General features: G+C 48.1%; 1 protein-coding gene across 2 annotated transcripts in view; it reads left to right on the top strand.

The window, feature by feature from the left end:
- KDM4C (lysine demethylase 4C) overlaps nt 1–19,558 on the top strand; it is a 390,817-nt gene that overhangs the window by 341,062 nt on the left and 30,197 nt on the right. For both annotated transcript variants that reach the window (XM_060237364.1, XM_060237363.1), the window contains exon 19: nt 15,801–15,986. In XM_060237364.1, coding sequence (XP_060093347.1) covers nt 15,801–15,986 — 186 coding nt within the window. The remainder of the gene's footprint in view (nt 1–15,800; nt 15,987–19,558) is intronic.

Below are 19,558 nucleotides of genomic sequence, written 5' to 3'. Positions count from 1 at the left end.
CCAACCTCCTAGGCTTTCACCATCCGACAGTTCTAAGGCTTACCTTAATCTCATCACAACCATGGCTTCCGCACTAAACATCCCTATGTCCTCTGACTCACCTAAAATTTCGGATGTGGTACACGACCTGGTTCGCGCAGACTTCCCGGATAGCTCTACGCTTCCTATGCTCCCTGTACACCTTGAAGGCCTCCAGGAAGCCTGGGAGAAGCCGGCCTCGATCCCTACACTTTCCCGCCGTCTGGATTCTCTTTATAGGGTGCACGTAGCTGACTGCAAATTCCTCGCATCCCACCCGGCACCCAACTCTATTGTTGTTCATTCCGCCACCAAGAACAAACAATCTCGCCACCCCGTTCCCCCGGACCGGGAGGGCCGAAAATTGGACACTCTGGCTAAGAAAATCTATAGCTTCTCTTCAACCAACTCCAAGTTGAACAATTACTTAGCCTATTTTGCGGCTTACTCCTTCAACTTGGCAAACCAGATTACCCCTCACATCACATCCATGCCTGACTCATCTCAAAAGGCTGTGTTGTCTCTCGTCTCTGAGCTCTCCCGTGTCACTAAACAACAAATCAACTCTATCCGCCATGCGGTTTCCTGTTCCTCCCGAATCTTTGCAACCTCGGTGGCTTTACATCGCCACGCCTGGCTGCGCTCGACGAACTTGCAGCCGGACATCAAGCAGCGTATAGAAGACCTTCCTTTCGACGGTCTGGGACTGTTCCATGCGTCCACGGACGAGGTCCTTGCTTCGGTCGATGACGGCCGCAAAAGAGCGAAACGTCTTGGGGTCACACAACCAACCTCACTGCCCTCTAATAGGCAAAGACCGTGGAAGCCATCCTTTCAGCGCCGTCAACGGTCTCCTAAATCTCAAGATTTCTGGAAAAGGAAACCTCTCCCAAAGCAGCCTTTTCATCAGAGGCCATGGGCTCAACCTTCTAAGAAACAATCCCAGACAGGCAAGCAGTCTCTTTGACTCTCCCATCAGGCATACCAGACTATCCCCTTTTTACCCAAGTTGGAGTTCCATCACCACCGACTCTTGGGTCCTTACCATCGTGCGTCTAGGTTACGCAATAGAGTTCGTTTCGCCACCACACCACCACCACTTCATAGCCACACCTCCATCTGCACTCCTGCAACAGGAAATTCTGGACTTGCTCCAGAAGAATGCCATAGAACCCGTTCCTCCTCAACATCGAGGGATGGGATTCTACTCAAGATACTTCCTGGTCCCCAAACGCGATGGAGGAAAGCGCCCTATCCTAGATCTTCGGAAGCTGAACAACTTCATCGAATGCAGGAAGTTCAGAATGATCTCCCTACACGCCATCCTGCCTCTTATTCCCAGGAATTCCTGGATGGCTTCCCTAGATCTTCAGGACGCTTACTTCCATGTGACAATCCGACCTCATCATCGGAAGTATCTGCGATTCGCTATGGGGCGAGACCACTTCCAGTACGTATCCCTGCCCTTCGGCCTCTCCACCACGCCAAGGGTATTCACCAAGTGTATGGCGGTGGTGGCAGCGGCTCTCAGGCTTCGAGACATCACAGTCTTCCCGTATATCGACGACTGGCTTCTCATAGCACCGACTCAGCGTCGTTTGCAGACCAATATCAGTACAACGCTCTCTCTTCTCGATTCCCTGGGGCTTCGTGTGAACACATCCAAATCCCATCTTGAGCCTACTCAGGACATCAAGTTTATAGGGGCTCTCCTACGCACTTCTCTCCACCGTGCTTTCCTTCCAGAGGATCGAGCAATTACTATCATCACCTTAGCCAAGTCAATTCAACGACAGCCTTGCCAGTCTGCATTCACAATACAACGCTTGCTGGGCCTCATGGCCGCCACGACTTCCGTCATCCACTTTGCCAAGCTACGGATGCGACAACTACAACTTTGGTTTGTAAGAGCCTACCATCCTCAGTTGCAACCGCAGAGTGTCTTACGGTTCCCCAGAGAGCACTTTCATCCCTTACGTGGTGGACGGTACCCAGCAATCTCCTCGCGGGCATGCCGTTTCTACCGACGCCTCCAGTGGCGGTTGTGACAACGGATGCCTCAAAGTGGGGGTGGGGAGCCCACTTAGAGGACAAGACCGTCAGAGGCCTTTGGACTCCCTCCGAGAGGGCCATGCACATAAACTGCTTAGAACTGATTGCCGTGCACAGGGCCCTCTTATCCTTTCTCCCGCTGATCAACGGGAGCCATGTCCAGATTTCAACGGACAACATGGCAACTGTCTACTATATCAACAAGCAGGGGGGAACCAGGTCTCTCCGGCTTTGCCGTATAGCCATCTTGCTCTGAGAATGGTGTCTGGAGCACAACATTTACTTGACCGCTGTTCACCTCCCAGGTGTCGACAATGTTCTGGCCGACTCTCTGAGCAGGTTTCGTCTGGACGACCACGAGTGGTCCCTCAATCCGACCTACCTCCGACGCATTTTCAGATGCTTCGGAACACCCAAGGTGGATGCCTTTGCTTCAAGGGACAATGCCAAATGCCCACGCTATTTTTCCAGAAGGGGGAACGACGCCTTCCTACACAGATGGACGGGCCCTCTTCATTACATCTTCCCACCTACCCCTCTACTGACTCGGGTACTGATGAAGATCACACGAGATGGCACGAACTGCATCCTGGTAGCCCCCTGGTGGCCACGGCAACCATGGTTCACGAGACTTCTCCAGTTATCTCATCACACTTACCGTCGCCTCCCTCTCGTGAGCGACCTCCTGTCCCAAGCCAACGGTCAGATATTGCACCACAATCCTCAGGTACTGGCCTTAACGGCCTGGAGAATTCGACCTCCCACCTCTCCGCAGAGGTAGCCCACGTTATTCTAAACGCCAGGAAGCCCTCCACACGGCTTTCGTACCAAAGGAAATGGAAACGCTTCTGTTCATTCGCGACTGCTAACCATCTACTTCCAGAATCAGTACCTCTCAATATGATCCTGGAGTATTTACTTTCTCTACAGAAATCAGGACTCTGTTACTCATCCCTGAAAGTTCATCTGTCTGCCATCTCTGCGTTCCACAATACGGTAGACGGCAAAACAGTTTTTTCTCATTCCTTGTCCAAGTCCTTTCTCAAGGGCATGTTGCACCTCAATCCACCCGTTAAACCCCTTGTCCCAACTTGGAGTTTATCCCTAGTTCTTTCCTCGCTTATGAAAGCACCATTTGAACCTATGGCTACCATAGACCTCAGCCTTCTTTCCTGGAAGACAGCATTGTTGATTGCCCTTACCTCTGGAAAACAGGCAAGTGACTTATGCGCATTCCGCCACGATCCTCCCTACACCACTTTCCACAAGGAAAAGGTTGTCCTAAGACCGGACCCTGCGTTCCTTCCTAAAGTTGTCTCCCAGTTCCACTTATCTACTGCAACCTCTCTGCCGACCTTTTTTCCCAACCCAACCGACCACGGACAACGGGCCTTGCATTCTTTGGATGCAAGAAGGGCTTTATCTTTCTACCTTGATCGTACACGGCCCTTCCGTAAGGACCCTAATCTATTTGTGGCATATGGAAACCCTTGCAGGGGACACAAAATCTCTACCCAGAGACTATCTAAATGGGTAGTTAGTGCCATTAGGCTGTGCTACGAACTGGCTAAGCAGCCTCTGCCCGAAGGCCTTAAGGCTCACTCTACTAGAGCGGTCTCGACGTCTTCGGCTTTCTTGCACGGCGTCTCCCTAGAGGACATCTGTGCTGCTGCATCGTGGTCCTCTCCTTCCACGTTCGTCTCCCATTATGCGTTGGACGTTCGTGCAAGACGTGACGCCTCCTTCGGCCAAGCGGTCCTCAGATCCATCTTTCACTGAAATGGGGGTGAGTGCATCCGCTTATGTTCCTATATCATACAATCTTTGCTTTGGGCCACGTGATTAACCTTTTCTTTTCCAGCACCCTCCTCCTGGACACTTAGCTGGCTAGTCACCCATGTGTGGGACTGCACAGAGACCACGAAGAAGATAAACAGGTTGCTTACCTGTAACTGATGATCTTCGAGTGGTCATCTGTGCAGTCACACACGCCCACCCAGCCTTCCCCGCTGCTGGCTTTTGGTACTTCTTGCTTTAACCTTTCTAGTCTCTCTGCCAGTGGCGGCTGGAAGAAACTGAGTGGAATGGGCGCTCTCCCCCCACTCCAGGCATGCGCAGTCGCTGCCTGCTCCCCAGGGCGGGAGGAAAGCGCGCCAAAAGACGTTATAAACGAGCTATTGGAGCTCCGAGGTATGGATCCGTTGCCTGCGGCAAGACCCATGTGTGTGACTGCACAGATGACCACTCGAAGATCATCAGTTACAGGTAAGCAACCTGTTTTTGTCCGCGCCCTGCTGCTCTTCTGGTGTCCCTACTCTTGGGGTTTCACCCCCGCTCCGGTGTGGCCCTTCTGCCCGATCAGTCGGAGCGGTCGGCAGGGGCGGGGTGGCTCTCAGCGGAGATGTGGCTTCTGGTTCCTCCTCGTTTTGTACTGCAGCCGGCTCTTCCGGCAAGGTGCGGCGGCACATCTGATCTATATGCCTCCGCAGGATTTGGCCCCCCTCCGTTAAGACGTCGTAGTGGCGGGACCCCGTCACGCGCAGCACTCGACCCGCTACCCACTTGGGGCCACTAGCGTAGTTCCTTGCGTATACCGGATCCCCCGGAAAGAACCCCCTAGCCGCTTCCCTGATCTCGGGAGAGCTGCGGAGATCGGTGGCCCGGTCAGGATGCAACCCATCCAACTTTGTGATCAGCTTCCTTCCCATTAACAACTCTGCTGGTTAAACCCCTGTGACTGGGTTGGGGATGATTCTATTGTCAAATAGGAAGGCGGCCAGGTGGTGGTTCCAGTCCCCCTGTACTATGCATCCCAGGGCCTCTTTAGTGGTGCATACCATCCGCTCTGCTTGGCCGTTGGTGGCCGGATGGAAGGGGGCAGACGGTATGTGTTTTATTAGGTATCTTTGCAAGAACTCCCGGAATTCCCGGGAGGTGAACGCGGTCCCATTATCCGAGACGATGGTGTCAGGAATCCCGTGTGTGCAAAGGACCCTGCACAATGCTTGGACCACCGCCACCGTTGAGGTGGAGGCTACGGGGATAACCTCCAACCACTTGGTGTAAGCGTCCACCAGAATGAAGAATGTTTGGCCCTGAAATGGCCCCGCAAATATGTAACCTAGACCACGGCCTCCTATGGGCTTCCCAGCGGTGGATTGGGGCACTGGGCAGTTCAGGCCGGGACTCCTGGCAGGCTTGGCACCTTTGAACCCACCCCTCGATCTCCTCGTCCGTTCCCAGCCACCATACATAACTGCGCACTAGGGCCTTCATCCATACAATCCCGGGATGAGTTTCGTGTAGGGCCTCCAGCACTTGTTTCTGCAATGGGGGGGGGGAACTACCACCCTGCTTCCCCAGAGAAGACACCCCTTGTGCGAGGAAAGTTCTTCCTGTGAGATGTGAATGCCCTGAATTCTTCGGCCTGTTTTCCCTCAGGCCATCCCCTCCCCACCCAGTCGAAAACCCGCGCGAGTATTTTGTCCCGCCTCGTGGCCTTCGTTACCTCGGCAGCGTGTAGGGGTCTCTCTGGTAGTGTTTCAGTGAGCATCACATGGTGGGCTGGGGCCAGGGCCGGATCCATGGAGGGCAGCGGAAGGCGACTGAGGGCGTCCGCGTGACCCATCGCCTTGCCCGGGCGGTGGACCAGGGCATATGAATAAGAGTTCAGTAACTGATTCCACCGCAGGATGCACTGCGACAGAATCTGTGGCATCTGGCGGTCTGGGGCGAGGAGTCCCAGGAGTGGCTTGTGATCCGTGGTGATCGTAAAATGTCTACCATACAGGCAGTCATTAAATTTATGCACCCCCGCCACGATTGCCAAGGCCTCCTTATCAATCTGGGCATAGTTGCACTCTGCGGGGGTCAGGGTTCTGGAGTAATATGCTATCGGGACCTTCCTCCCGTCTGGGAGTTGGTGGCCCAGGATGGCGCCCACCCCATATGGTGACACATCGCACACTAAGACCACCGACAGGGCTTCATCAAAATGGTGGAGCACGTTATTGGCTATGAGGAGCTCCTTGATTGCCTGGAAAGCGGCTTTCTGCTTCTTTCCCCAGACCCACGGGGCGTTTTTATCTAAGAGCCTATGGAGGGGTTCTGCTAAGGCTGCTTTGTGGGGCAAGAACGAATGATAAAAATTTAATAACCCCAAGAAACTTTGTAGCTCCGCCCTGCACATGGGGGCCGGGGCCTCCACAATGGCCTTGGTTTTGTTGGCCGTCGGGTGGATCCCTGCAGCGTCCACCGCAAATCCCAAGAACTCAACCCTTGGCACCCCGAGGGAACATTTTTCCCGCTTGACTTTCAGTCCGGCCGCCTGGAACCTGCAGAGGACCTCTCGCAGCTGGTTGCTGAACTCCTCTGCGTCTGGTGCGGCGATCAGAACATCGTTGGAAAACGGTTGCACCCTGGGGATCCCTTTGAGGAGAGAATCCATCAGGCTCTGAAAGACCCCCAGAGCCACACACGCCCCAAATTGCAACCGCCGCACCCTGAAAGCCCCCCTGTGGGTCACTATGGTCTGGGCTTCCGCCGTATCGGCGTCCACTGGGAGGTGCTGGTATGCCTGGTCCAGCTTCCCAAAACTTTTTGACCCCGCTAGTGCTGCCAAAACGTGACTGACTACTGGGATGGGGTAGGGGTTATCTTGTAGTGCCTTGTTTATGGTACACTTGTAGTCGGCGCATATGCGCACTTCCCCATTTGGCTTCACTGGGGTTACTATGGGGGTTTCCCATGTGGCATAGGAAACCGGTTCTAGCACTCCCTGGGCTATGAGGCGGTCCAGCTCTGCTTCGATTTTGGGCTTCAGAGCGAACGGAACCCGCCTGGCCTTTAGCCGTATCGGTCGCACGTGGGGGTCGAGGGGTAAAGATATAGGAGGACCCTTGTAGCACCCTAGGGCCCAATCAAACACCTCCAGAAATTCCCTGCACACATGCTCAAACCCTTGCGTCCCCAGCTGCTGCACCCCCACGATCTGAATTCCCAACAGATGAAACCAGGCCAGGCCCAGCAGTGTGGTGAGCTGGCGTTTGACCACCAGTATATCCAGTTTCCCCCTAAAGCTCTTAAACTCCACCCTCACCATGGCCCATCCCAGGATCTGTACGGGGTTCTTTTGGAAGTCCCATAGTATGAAACCAGCCGGTCGCAGCCTAGGCCGGCCACGTGGGCACAGTTTTCTTAGGGACTCCTCCGAAATTATGGAGATGGAGGAGCCCGAGTACAGTTCCATCAGGCAGGGGCTGCCCTCGATCCTGATCGATACCTTGACCTTGTCGGGGGTATTGCTGGGCAAGTTCATTACCTGCAGGCTGGTCTAGGAAGTCGAGTAGTCCTCGGTCGAGTCTTGGTTGTTGGACTGGCATCTGCGGCCAGCCTTGGCCCTGCAAGCCCGCGCAATGTGGCCCATTTTTTCACAGTTCCTGCAGTCCACGTTGCGATAGGGGCAGTCCCGACGCTCATGCGGGTCCCCGCAGCTTGCACACTTGGTGCTGGTTGGTTTCTCTGTTGTTCGTGGCCGCTGGGTCTCTCTCGGTCCCGTCCCTGGTGGGCGGCGTATCTGGTGTGTCTCCACCTCCTCCGGGAGGCTCTGGGCCATCTCCTCCTGGTGGCCGGCTTCTGCCATCGGGTTGTGGAAAGCGTTAGTGGCTCTCTCGAATGCTGTGGCCTCATTGAAGGCGCCCTGGAGGGTGAGCTTTTCCTTTGTGAAGAGCTTCTGCTGTAGTCTTTCATCCCTCAGGCCCCAGGCGAAACGGTCCCTCAAGGCCTCCTCTAGCTTGTCAAAGCTACAGTTTCCCGCTATTTGGCTGCCGTCTCTCCCGTCTCTTGGTCCCTCTTGTGGAAGAGGAATCGGCGGGCGATGATTGAGGGCTGGGGCAAGAAGTGCCCCGTGAGGAGTCGGACTATCTCCTCATACGTCTTCTCCGTGAGTCTCGCGGGGGCCGAGAGACCTTTGGCGATCTCAAATGTGGCCTCTCCGCAGACGCTCAGGAGCACGTCTCTTTTCCGGCTGTCGTCTGTTATCATGTTTGCTCGAAGGTAGCAATCAACCCGCTCCGTGTAGGTCTCCCACCTCTCCGGTTTAGTGGGGGTTGAACTCTTCAAGGCGACCAGTCGCTCCGCTCGTGTTAGCCATGGTGGCTGTGGCGGCTGATGCTTCTGTTACCCTGGACGGCGTGCCTTCTCCGTCTCCAGCCAGCTCCGCGAAGGTCTTCTTCGGGAGTTACCTGGCTAGCATCTCATCCTTGTCGCCGCTGTAATGTACTGAGTTGCGAGATGGATTGAAGGCAACATGCTTTATTCAGTGGAACATTACAAGAGAGAGAACACGCGGGCCGGGTCCCGCTTATATACATTTCTCGGAACTGCCCCCCCCCCAGTCTGACCAGTCCAATCCTGGTCAGTCAAACTTCCCGCCACAGGTCTTGATGGGCGGGGCATCTGGCAAGCTACATCTGGGGACCCGTGGGTCGCCTCTGTAGCTATCGCCATGTGATACATCGCTTATGTTTCATGACATAACAGGAGATTATATGGTTACTTAAATACAAGATGTGCCCTGATCTAGAATAATAATAATAATAATAATAATAATAAATTTTATTTATATCCCGCCCTCCCCGCCTAGGCAGGCTCATGGCGGCTAACAACAAGTTCAATAAAATTATACAATATATAATAAGTTTAAAACAGCATTTAAATTGTACAATAATTTAAAACAACAATATCTAAAACCAGTTCCGGTTGTCTAAGCCATTCCATAATCTAACAGCGGCAGTGATGTTCCTGATGTTATTCTGTGCATTTATATAATGGCAGAGATCACTAGATAAATCGTTTGGTGGGTTGAACAGCCATCCTATCAGCGGTCTACAAAGGCCTGCTTGAAAAGAATGGTCTTACAGGCCCTGCGGAATTGGTCCAGATTCCGCAGGGCCCACACTTCCTCTGGGAGCTGATTCCAGAGGCACGGGGCTGTAACAGAGAAGGCCCGTGCCCGGGTGCTCTGTAATTTTGCCTCCTTTGGCCCAGGGATAGTCAGCATGTTCTTCCCTGCTGACCTCAGTGCTCTTTGGGGCTCATATGGGGAGAGACGGTCCCTCAGGTAGGCAGGTCCTCGGCCATATAGGGCTTTAAAGGTGATAACCAGCACTTTGTAGCGGACCCGGTATGTAACTGGCAGCCAGTGCAGTTCACGCAGCCCCGGCTGTATATGCTCCCATTTCGGGAGTCCTAATAGTAGCCTGGCTGCTGCGTTCTGCACTAGTTGCAGCTTCTGGGTTCGACACAAAGGCAGCCCCATGTAGAGGGCATTACAGTAATCCAGTCTTGAGGTGACCGTCGCATGGATCACTGTTGCCAGGTCCCGGCAACAGGTTAACCCTTTTATGAAATAACAGTGGGATACTCCAGTTGAGAGTTCTATCCCTACCTTGCTAGAAGTGGTAACCAGGATTGGTGGGTAGTATATACAAAATCTATGCCTGGTCTCTCCCTGGGAAAGAAGCAGGACTATCTAAAGATCTCTCATCTTGATTTATTTCAAGTTTATGTGAAAACTGTTGATAGGTAGTTGCCTAACCCCAGCAATTCAAAAAGCCATCCCACTCTAATATATGGGAGATTTTTTTGTCGTATACTAGACAGTTGTGCAAAGCTGCTGTCTGGTAACAAAAGTATCCTAAACCAGGTTATCTATATTCTTCGTATAATATTGACATGCATGGTTTACATCTGTATTAGAACCACTTCAGCAGATGTCTAGAGGCATTTTGCCCTGCCATTACCCTTGTGCTTCAAAAGTGTAACCTTTTCTCATTCAGAGGCAGAGAGCATTCACCTACATAATTGACCATGGCCTCTTCTTGCCCAGAGCATAGGGACTCTGGTCTGTTTCCATTTCAGATCTTTAAGAAACATTGCAGCACATTGTTGAAATGCCAGTAGGCCAGCCTCAAGGTAGATGAAATTTTGATATGAGTATTTGTATCACCATCAGAGTTCTCTGCCTGAGCTTGACAAGATTCCAGTTTCTAAATATTTGAACATGCAAGTCTTAAATGTGACTGACTGTCTCAGGACGGTTTCCATCTCTGGCTGTAGGGAGGTATGTGTGTGTGTTTTTAATTTAAATTATCTCTTTTGAGGTTTGTAGCAGAAAAGAAAATATTTATCTTTTAGCTTATTGATATCAGCAGGCAGGCTAGCTAGTCTCAGAAGGATGGAAGGTTTATTGGTTAAGAGATGCAGGAACCCAGTTTGTGATAAAGAATTCTTTGCATTTTTTCCTCAGCAAAGTAAATTGCTTGTACAGTATTGCTCAGAACTTAATCCTTTCAGAGCTGCATCACAGTCAATCAATTTTAAACCACTGTCTGCTATTAAATAGTTAATATATTCTCTCTTGCTCTGTGTATGCATATATATGTGTCTGTACACAGAAGGGGGATAAGAGGATGAATAATATTAGGGTTGCTGTCCAGAAACCTTAGTTTCCAGACCGCTTGCTGCTTCCATACAATGAGAATTCCAGCAGGTGAAAGGACCTTACTTGGAGATGTGGGGTTGGGCAGGGGACAAGTCAGTACTGAATGTGTTCACTGTGAAATGTTATGCCTTTGCAGGATTTGTGTTGCATTGCAGTGATTCTTCCCCTACTAACTTTTCAGTGTATGGAGGAATCAGGTGTGTCTGCTCATTTCATTATTTGCACAGTGTTTTACCTCATTCATGGTTGTAAGAGCTCTGAATGAAGTAGGAAGGAGTTTTGGAGGAGAATATAATAGGACTTGGATTCTATAACCAGAGTGTCATAACAAAACTACATACTGTTTTGTTTAAATATTATTTACAAATAATCCAAATAGGCTTTCCAGCCCCCAGGTCCAGGTCCACTAGTTTTGCAGGCTCTTCCCCAATGTCTGCTGGGGGGAGTCCCACCCCAGCAGCCATGATGTGCCTTTAGATCTCGACAGGTTTAGAAGAAGTTTTCAAATTGTGTTTTGGAGTGCATGTACCTTTAAATCTCAGCAGGATGCAAAAGCTGCAGGGGGAGGGTGATCAGGTAGAGCCACATGGCTCTTCCCAGTGAGTGTGTGAGAGAGGAAGAGAGAACAGTCCTTCTGTTTGTTATGCATTTGTTTTAGAAGTCACTTGTACAGTAAAATAGATAGTAAAGAGAACTAGAACCTGATTATGGGATGGTGGGAAAGCCCACCCTCTAGACCTCAGTCTCCTTACTTTTGTTTCCCTGTTAGTCTGAAGAAGTTGGTTGAAATACAGCAGATTGTTACATTCAGCAACTCCTGTGAGTAGAGAGATTTATATAATTGCCCCAAGAAAATCACAAAAATGTGGCTTGCAAACTGTTTATTTTGGCTGCTTTGTAAGTATGTATGCACGTGTTTACTTTCATTTAGTGGAAGTGCAGCAGCTAAGGATGAGGAAATACTCTATTCAGGATATAAATACTCAATGGCAGAAACCTATGTCAGTATTTACATTTTTAAAAAGGTTTATTTGGATTTAGGGTTGCCAGGTTCAATTCAGGAGATACCTGGGGAATTTGGGGGTGGAGCCTGGAGACTTTCCCATTCCCTAAAATAAATAAATAATAAATAACACTGAAAGAACTCAAAGTTGAACTTGTGGATCTCCTGACAAAAATATGTAATCTTTCATTGAAATCTGCCTCTGTTCCTGAGGACTGGAAGGTAGCAAATGTCACCCCCATCTTTAAAAAGGGTTCCAGAGGAGATCCGGGAAATTACAGGCCAGTCAGTCTGACTTCAATACCAGGAAAGTTGGTAGAAACCATTATCAAGGACAGAATGAGTAGGCACATTGATGAACACGGGTTATTGAGGAAGACTCAGCATGGGTTCTGTAAGGGAAGATCTTACCTCACTAACCTGTTGCATTTCTTTGAGGGGGTGAACAAACATGTGGACAAAGGAGACCCAATAGATGTTGTTTACCTTGACTTCCAGAAAGCTTTTGATAAAGTTCCTCATCAAAGGCTCCTTAGAAAGCTCGAGAGTCATGGAGTAAAAGGACAGGTCCTCTTGTGGATCAAAAACTGGCTAATTAATAGCAAGCAGAGAGTGAGTATAAATGGGCAGTCTTCGCAGTGGAGGACGGTAAGCAGTGGGGTGCCGCAGGGCTTGGTACTGGGTCCCATGCTCTTTAACTTGTTCATAAATGATTTGGAGTTGGGAGTGAGCAGTGCAGTGGCCAAGTTTGCAGATGACACTAAATTGTTCAGGGTGGTGAGAACCAGAGAGGATTGTGAGGCACTCCAAAGGGATCTGTTGAAGCTGGGTGAGTGGGTGTCAACATGACAGATGATGTTCAATGTGGCCAAGTGCAAAGTAATGCACATTGGGGCCGAGAATCCCAGCTACAAATACAAGTGGATGGGGTGTGCACTGGTAGAGGCTGACCAAGAGAGAGATCTTGGGGTCATGGTAGATAACTCACTGAAAATGTCAAGACAGTGTGCGATCGCAATAAAAAAGGCCAACGCCATGCTGAGAATTATTAGGAAGGGAATTGAAAACAAATCAGCCAGTATCATAATGACCCTGTATAAATCGATGGTGCGGTCTCATTTGGAATACTGTGTACAATTCTGGTCACCGCACCTCAAAAAGGATATTATAACATTGGAAAAAGTCCAGAAAAGGGCAACTAGAATGATTAAAGGGTTGGAACGCTTTCCCTATGAAGAAAGGTTAAAACGCTTGGGGCTTTTTAGCTTGGAGAAACGTCGACTGCGGGGTGACATGATAGAGGTTGACAAGATAATGCATGGGATGGAGAAAGTAGAGAAAGAAGTACTTCTTTACAGATAAAAGGAAGTACTTCTTTACCCAAAGGGTGATTAACATGTGGAATTCACTGCCACAGGAGGTGGTGGCGGCTACAAGCATAGACAACTTCAAGAGGGGGTCAGATAAAAATATGGAGCAGAGTTCCATCAGTGGCTATTAGCCACAGTATGTATATGTGTGTCTCTGTGTGTGTGTGTGTATATATATATTTTTGGCCACTGTGTGACACAGAGTGTTGGACCGGATGGGCCATTGGCCTGATCCAACATGGCTTCTCTTATGTTCTTATGTTCTCTTCACATGCCTCCTCATCTCAGAGAATTTACCCCTTTTAAAGTTAAACATGGTTGTGCTGGTCTTTTGGGGCAACTTTCTATTTATACAGATGGTGAAATCAATAACGTTATGTCACTGCTCCCAAGCGGTGCTATCACTTTTACATCTCTCACCAAATCCTGGGCATTACTTAGGACCAAATCCAGGATCGCCCCACCCCTGGTAGGTTCTGTGACCATCTGCTCCATAGCACAGTCATTGAGAGCATCTAGAAACTCAATCTCTTTCTCTTGACCTGAACACATATTGACCCAATCAATCTGTGGGTAGTTAAAATCGCCTATTAAGACACAGTTTTTACATTTAGCTGCTATCTTTAATCCTTCCATCATATTATAATCATCCTCTATCTTTTGATTTGGTGGGCGATAACAAACTCCCATAGTTAAATTTCCTTTTGGGTCCTCTATTTAGACCCAAAGCATTTCTAGAAGGGAATGTAATTCTTTGACCTCAGTCTCACTGGACTGTATACCCTCTCTGACATACAGAGCCACATCACCTCCAACCTTTCCCTCCCTATCCTTCCGATATAACTTATATCCAGGAATCACCGTGTTCCACTGATTCTCCTCATTCCACCAAGTTTCTGAAATTCCCACAATGTCTATGTTTTCCAACTCACCAATTTTACTTAGAACACTTCTAGCATTTGTTTACAAACATCTATAATTTCCCAGGCAAATTAGGCCTGCAACCTTCCTCCTGCCACCTCGAGATTTTGGCAGACACTCCATACTGTTTGTCACCATCTCAGTGGACAACTCTGATCCATTACCCTGTGATGCAGCCTGGCTTTCCCTACACAAGCTCATGTTTAAAAAGGGCGTATAGGTATGGTGACAATGCTGTGTGGTAGGTTAGGCCAAGAGAAAAAGAGTGGCTAACCCAAGGGCAGAGTGTGGATTCAAACCTAGATCCTTGTCCAACTGTGATATCATGCTGGCTCTTGGTTTGGTATAGTGGTTAAGTGTGTGGACTTTTACCTGGGAGAACCAGGTTTGATTCTCCATTCCTCCACTTGCAGCTGCTGGAATGGCCTTGGGTCAGCCATAGCTCTTGCAGAGGTTATCCTTGAAAGGGCAGCTGCTGTGAGAGCCCTCTCAGCCCCACCCACCTCACAGGGTGTCTGTTGTGGGCAGGCCCGGTTTGTGGGAGTAGGCCATGTAGGCAACTTCCGAGGGCGCCGCATGGCGCTGCCTCCCCGCATGCCAGCCGGTGCAGCTCTGTCTCTTTCCGCTGCCTGAAACTCGGGCGGAGGAAAGAGGCAATTCAACCTTGCTTCTAGACAGCCTGGGAGTGAGGATGAGCCCCTGCACCAGGTCTTTCCCCTCCTGAGATTTGGACAGAGGAAAGCGGCGGCTCAGCTTCGCTCTCAGGCTCCCTTGCAGGAAAGGCAGCCTGAGAGCAAAGAGGAGTTCCTGCGCCGGCTCTTTCCCCTGCCCGATTCGGGCGGAGGAAAGAGGCATCTCAGCCCCATTCCTGTGCTGCCTCCTCTGCAGGAAAGGCAGCCCGAGAGCAAGGATGAGCCCCTGCACTGGCTCTTTCCCCCATTCAACTCAGGCGGAGGAAAGAGGTGGATGGGCTTCACTCTCGGGCTGCTTCCCCTGCAGGAAAGGCAGTCTGAGAGTGAAGAGGAGTCCCCACACTGGCTCTTTCCCCTGCCCGAAACTCGGGAAGGTTGAAGGGGGGTGTTTGCAGGGAGGGCTCCTCTTGAGTAGCCCTCTCTGCAAATGGCACTCGTGGCCCTCCTGCACTGGTGTGGCGGTGGAACCCGCTGCTCTTCCAGACTTTGCCAGGGTCTCCTGAGGCTTGGGAGGCCGTGGCAAAGTCAGGGAGGGAGTTGAAAGTGATGTCATGTAACATCACAAGTGTGCATGCTTCACACACGATAAATAAACTTGGGGGGGGGGTGCAAAGGACCACAGTTCGACCTAGGGGCGCAGGCATCCCTAGCACCTGACCTGGTTGTGGGGGGAAGAAGACAAAGGAGATTGTAAGCCGCTCTGAGACTCTGATTCAGAGAGAAGGGCGGGGTATAAATCTGCATTTTTTTTCTTATATAAAATAATGCAAAACTCATATGAAAGCAGTGCCCACAGAATACTGTGTAGAATTCTCTTTCTTGGGCTTAGTCCAGAGACGATTAAGCTGTTGTTTATTTAAATTAATAAACAAACAAACAGGGAAGGCAATAGCAAACCACCCAATCAAAAGTCTGTTGTGAAAACATTGTGATGCAACGTCACCCTAGAGTCGGAAACGACTGGTGCTTGCACATCTTTACCTTTTTAAAACCTTATTTAAATTTCACTTGTTTGAGCAGAACATATTCTTATTGTATTATTATTAATAGTGCATGCAGTTCCACCGGTATAGCCAATGTTACAGTTTACAGAACCTTAACCTTCTCTAGATTGCATTTGAGAGATACATGTGGACTAAGAGCAGAGATGTGTGAAGTTTGCAAAAAGGAAGTAAAGCAAAACAACTTATTTGTCAGCTATTCATAGTCAGGTTCATTAGATTTCTCTCTTGCACCTACAGAAATGTATCTTCTGCCGACAAAGAGTTAAGAAAATATCTGGTGCCTGCATCCAGTGTTCTTATGGACGGTGTCCAGCATCTTTCCATGTTACCTGTGCTCATGCTGCAGGAGTGCTGATGGAACCAAATGACTGGCCTTATGTTGTCTACATCACATGTTTCAGACACAAAATCAATCAAAGTGTGGTAAGGTTCTACATAATTTAATTATAATATTTATTGTGATTAGATTTATTTACATTATTTCAATTAGAAACAAGAATTACCAGAATGAAGATAAGTCATGGGGTCTACTGTCTATTAATAATTTAGGTACAAAATTAGTCCTTGGCCAGGTTATGAGAAAATGCTTAGACTACTTGGTCTGGGTTGAACTGAAATTAATGGTAAAGTTACAGTATATCCAGTGAATAAGTTATGGGGAAAGTGCTGATTTGAAAAAGAAGTCTTGCAATTTGGATTCTTCCTCTATGTAGGGATTGCCTCTGTTTACTTAGCATAAGGGTAATGACAATCTGCCCATAGTCTGAAGCACTCCCTTTCCAGTTTTTTTTTTATTTTTTTTGATCCAGATCTGAGCCTTAGCTCCAAATACATAGCCTGAGGAGAGCCGTAGCTCAAATGTAGTTCAAGTTGCACTTTAGCTTTTCATGATTTCACCTAGGATTGCCAACTCCAGTGTGGAAAATTCATTGAGATGTAGGGGGTGGAGCTTGTGTAGGGTGGGGTTTGGGACTAGAGAGCCACAATGTAGGCGTGATCAAGATTGGGCCCTTGCAGTGTGTTAAAATAGTAGTGTTGTCTTTATGACAGCCACAAGGACACTGTCACATCTAATTTGGCCCTTCATTAGGCACCACAAGTATAGGAAATTCAAAACGCTAATAGCAGGAAGTAGTTCTGAGAAATGGTTGCAGGTGCCTGTAATTGAAGTTCCTCCTTCCAGCCCTTACTTGTCTTCTAGCAAAGAAAGAGCTGTCAGTGCTACTTCCTGCTTACCAAAGGAATACCATTTTTTTCTCTTGCTAGAGGGTACAATGTGGTTATTGTCCTAAAGGTTTTAAAACTGTCCTCATTTTCTGTAGAAAATTGTTTTCCCTCTTCCTAATTGTAGAGAAGAGTAGCCAAAACCAGGGAAACTGGTGAGGAGGGGGAGGAAATTGAAGAGTAAGGTTTTGTTCTTCTAGTAAAGGAAGGAGAGATTACTGCCTAATAAGGAAGAAGCATCTTGCTTCAAATCGCATGAAAAGGGAAAAGGACCAGATGTGGGCCACTGTCTGGCCATTCCTTCAGCAAATTATTTGTATCTATCCAAGTAAACAGTGAAGAGAATTAGGTACCAGTCCTCTGTTGTCAGTGTTATGTCTTCTAAGATTGTATTATGTTTGAGAAACAAAATAGGATTATGTCTGAAAGACTGTCTCCTTCCAAATGGTAAAGGTAAAGGTAGCCCCCTGTGCAAGCACCAGTCGTTTTTGACTCTGGGGTGACGTTGCTTTCACAACATTTTCACGGCAGACTTTTTACGGGGTGGTTTGCTATTGCCTTCCGCAGTCATCTACACTTTCCCCCCAGCAAGCTGGGTACTCATTTTACCGACCTCGGAAGGATGGAAGGCTGAGTCAATCTGAGCCGGCTACCTGAACCAGCTTCCGCTAGGATCGAACTCAGGTCGTGAGTGGATATAGCATTCAGTACTGTGATTGCTTCTGAACCCCAGCTAATATTAACATCCACACTGCCCCTTTGAGTGCAATTAAGAATCCATAACCAACAACAAACTCACCACAATACTTCATGGGTAGAGTATGATCTGTATTTTTAGTATCAAATCCCACATATGGCAATTTTAAGCCATAAAAAGTGGCTTAATCCAAACATCTCACTTTAATGTTTCATTTTATTTCACTATATTCATTTTCGTGGCGCTTCTGCTTTAGCCCGATAAAGACACTGAATGGTTTTCTGTCTTCAAAGGTTACAATAATTAGGTAACAAAGGGCAGGGAACAAGTAATCAGTTTATATATGTCACACATTTTTCAGCTAAGTAGATTCTGAATTCAAAATGTTCTTCCTAAATCATGTGATCAGTTTAACATCTCCTGCTGTCTCTACATTTGATAACCCGGTTACAGCCATAGTCCCAATAAATTTTTACAACATACACATAGCACATAATGAAAAGAGTTGCAACCAATGAGAGGTACTGCTTCAAAAATGGTCTTTGCTTTTATTAGGGGAATGAGAAATGTCATGTTTTATGTTATGGGACATAACATAAGAAGGGGGAATGTAAGAAGGGAGAGCATGTTTTTTATAGAGTTCCTTTTTTTATTCTGACCTAAGTAAGACAAGAGTGAGGTTTTTCCTTCCTTTTGGATAACACGAAGAAAGCCTCTGCCATTGTTGGAAAACTTCCATTGTTTATCTGAGGATATGAAATAGTTATATTTCTATTCCTAAAATTCTGTGCATGCTTACCTGGGAGTAAGCCCTATTGAATAAAGTGAACTTTTGAGTAAATTCACAGGATTGCACTGAACATAAATAATAAACATTTTCTCATCCATTTTTTGTAATGAATGCGGGTGGTAATCTCGAGGTGAAAAATTGATACTCATGTTCGGTCAAAAGGTGATTATAGAAGAATGTACAAGAAAATGCTGTTAATGTCAGGCTTTTCAAGATGCATGGAAAGTGGGAACTTCTAGAACCTTGTGACATTTGATTATTTGTAAAGATGCTTAAACACATGCCAGCTCCATTCAGTCCCTGCTCATCTGTTGCAAACAGGGAACTGACCCCTCAACCAGCTACCCATGAGTGGACCAGTAGTGTTCATGGGGTATCTCCTCATGTACAGCATGGCACCATATAGAATTACAGAAGAAAAGCCATCTACCCAAGAGTCCCAGTTGACCTTTTTTCTAAGTAGCATTCTGATTTGGGATAACTTCTGAAATCCTATTATATTGTATTTCTCAATTGAATAAGAATCCACCACTACAGTAGGCTCGCCAGTCCCCAGGTCTGGATGGGGGATCCCTCAGTTTTACAAGCTCCTGTCTGCCGCCAGCCAGCTGGCTGGTGGGAGGAAGCCCTGCCAAACAGCCAATGTGTCTTTAGTTTCCTGAGCTAAGACAAAAATGTTTGAGCCATGGGATAAAAAACTGTGAACTAGCTCACACTAACTTAGCTTAGAAGGAACACTGTAGCCCAATCCCTCTGTTGGTTTTGCATTCCTTTCAGAAGCTGTTTGCATAATAAAAGAGATAGTAGAGTTAACTAGAACCTGAGTATGGGATAGAGAAAAACTCCACCCCCTAGACCTCCCTTGCCATAAATTGGTTGAAATACAGCAGATTGTTACATTCAGCAACTCTGGTGAGTAAAACTATCTGTACCATTGCCCCAGGGAAATCACAAAAGTGTGAGCATGCAAATAGTTTATTTTGGCTGCTTTGTGAGTGTGTATGTGTGAATTCACTTTCATTTTAGTGGAAGTACAGCTGCTGTGGAACCATTTGAATGCAAAAAAGAGGAGGAGGAAATTAAGACTATATTCAGGGGAAGTGCACTGCTGTATTTTTATTTATTTTTAGGGAATTGGAAAGTTTCCTGGCTCCACCCCCAAAGTCACCAGAGTTGGACTTGGCAACCCTAACATGGACTGCCCATTAAATCTAGGGTTGCCAAATCCAATTCAAGAAATATCTGGGGACTTCGGGGGTGAAGCGAGGAGACTTTGGGGGTACA

The sequence above is a fragment of the Heteronotia binoei genome, chromosome 4 (assembly GCF_032191835.1).
Source record: "Heteronotia binoei isolate CCM8104 ecotype False Entrance Well chromosome 4, APGP_CSIRO_Hbin_v1, whole genome shotgun sequence".
NCBI classification, from domain to species: Eukaryota; Metazoa; Chordata; class Lepidosauria; order Squamata; family Gekkonidae; genus Heteronotia; species Heteronotia binoei.
This window is presented reverse-complemented; position numbering and strand designations above follow the sequence as displayed.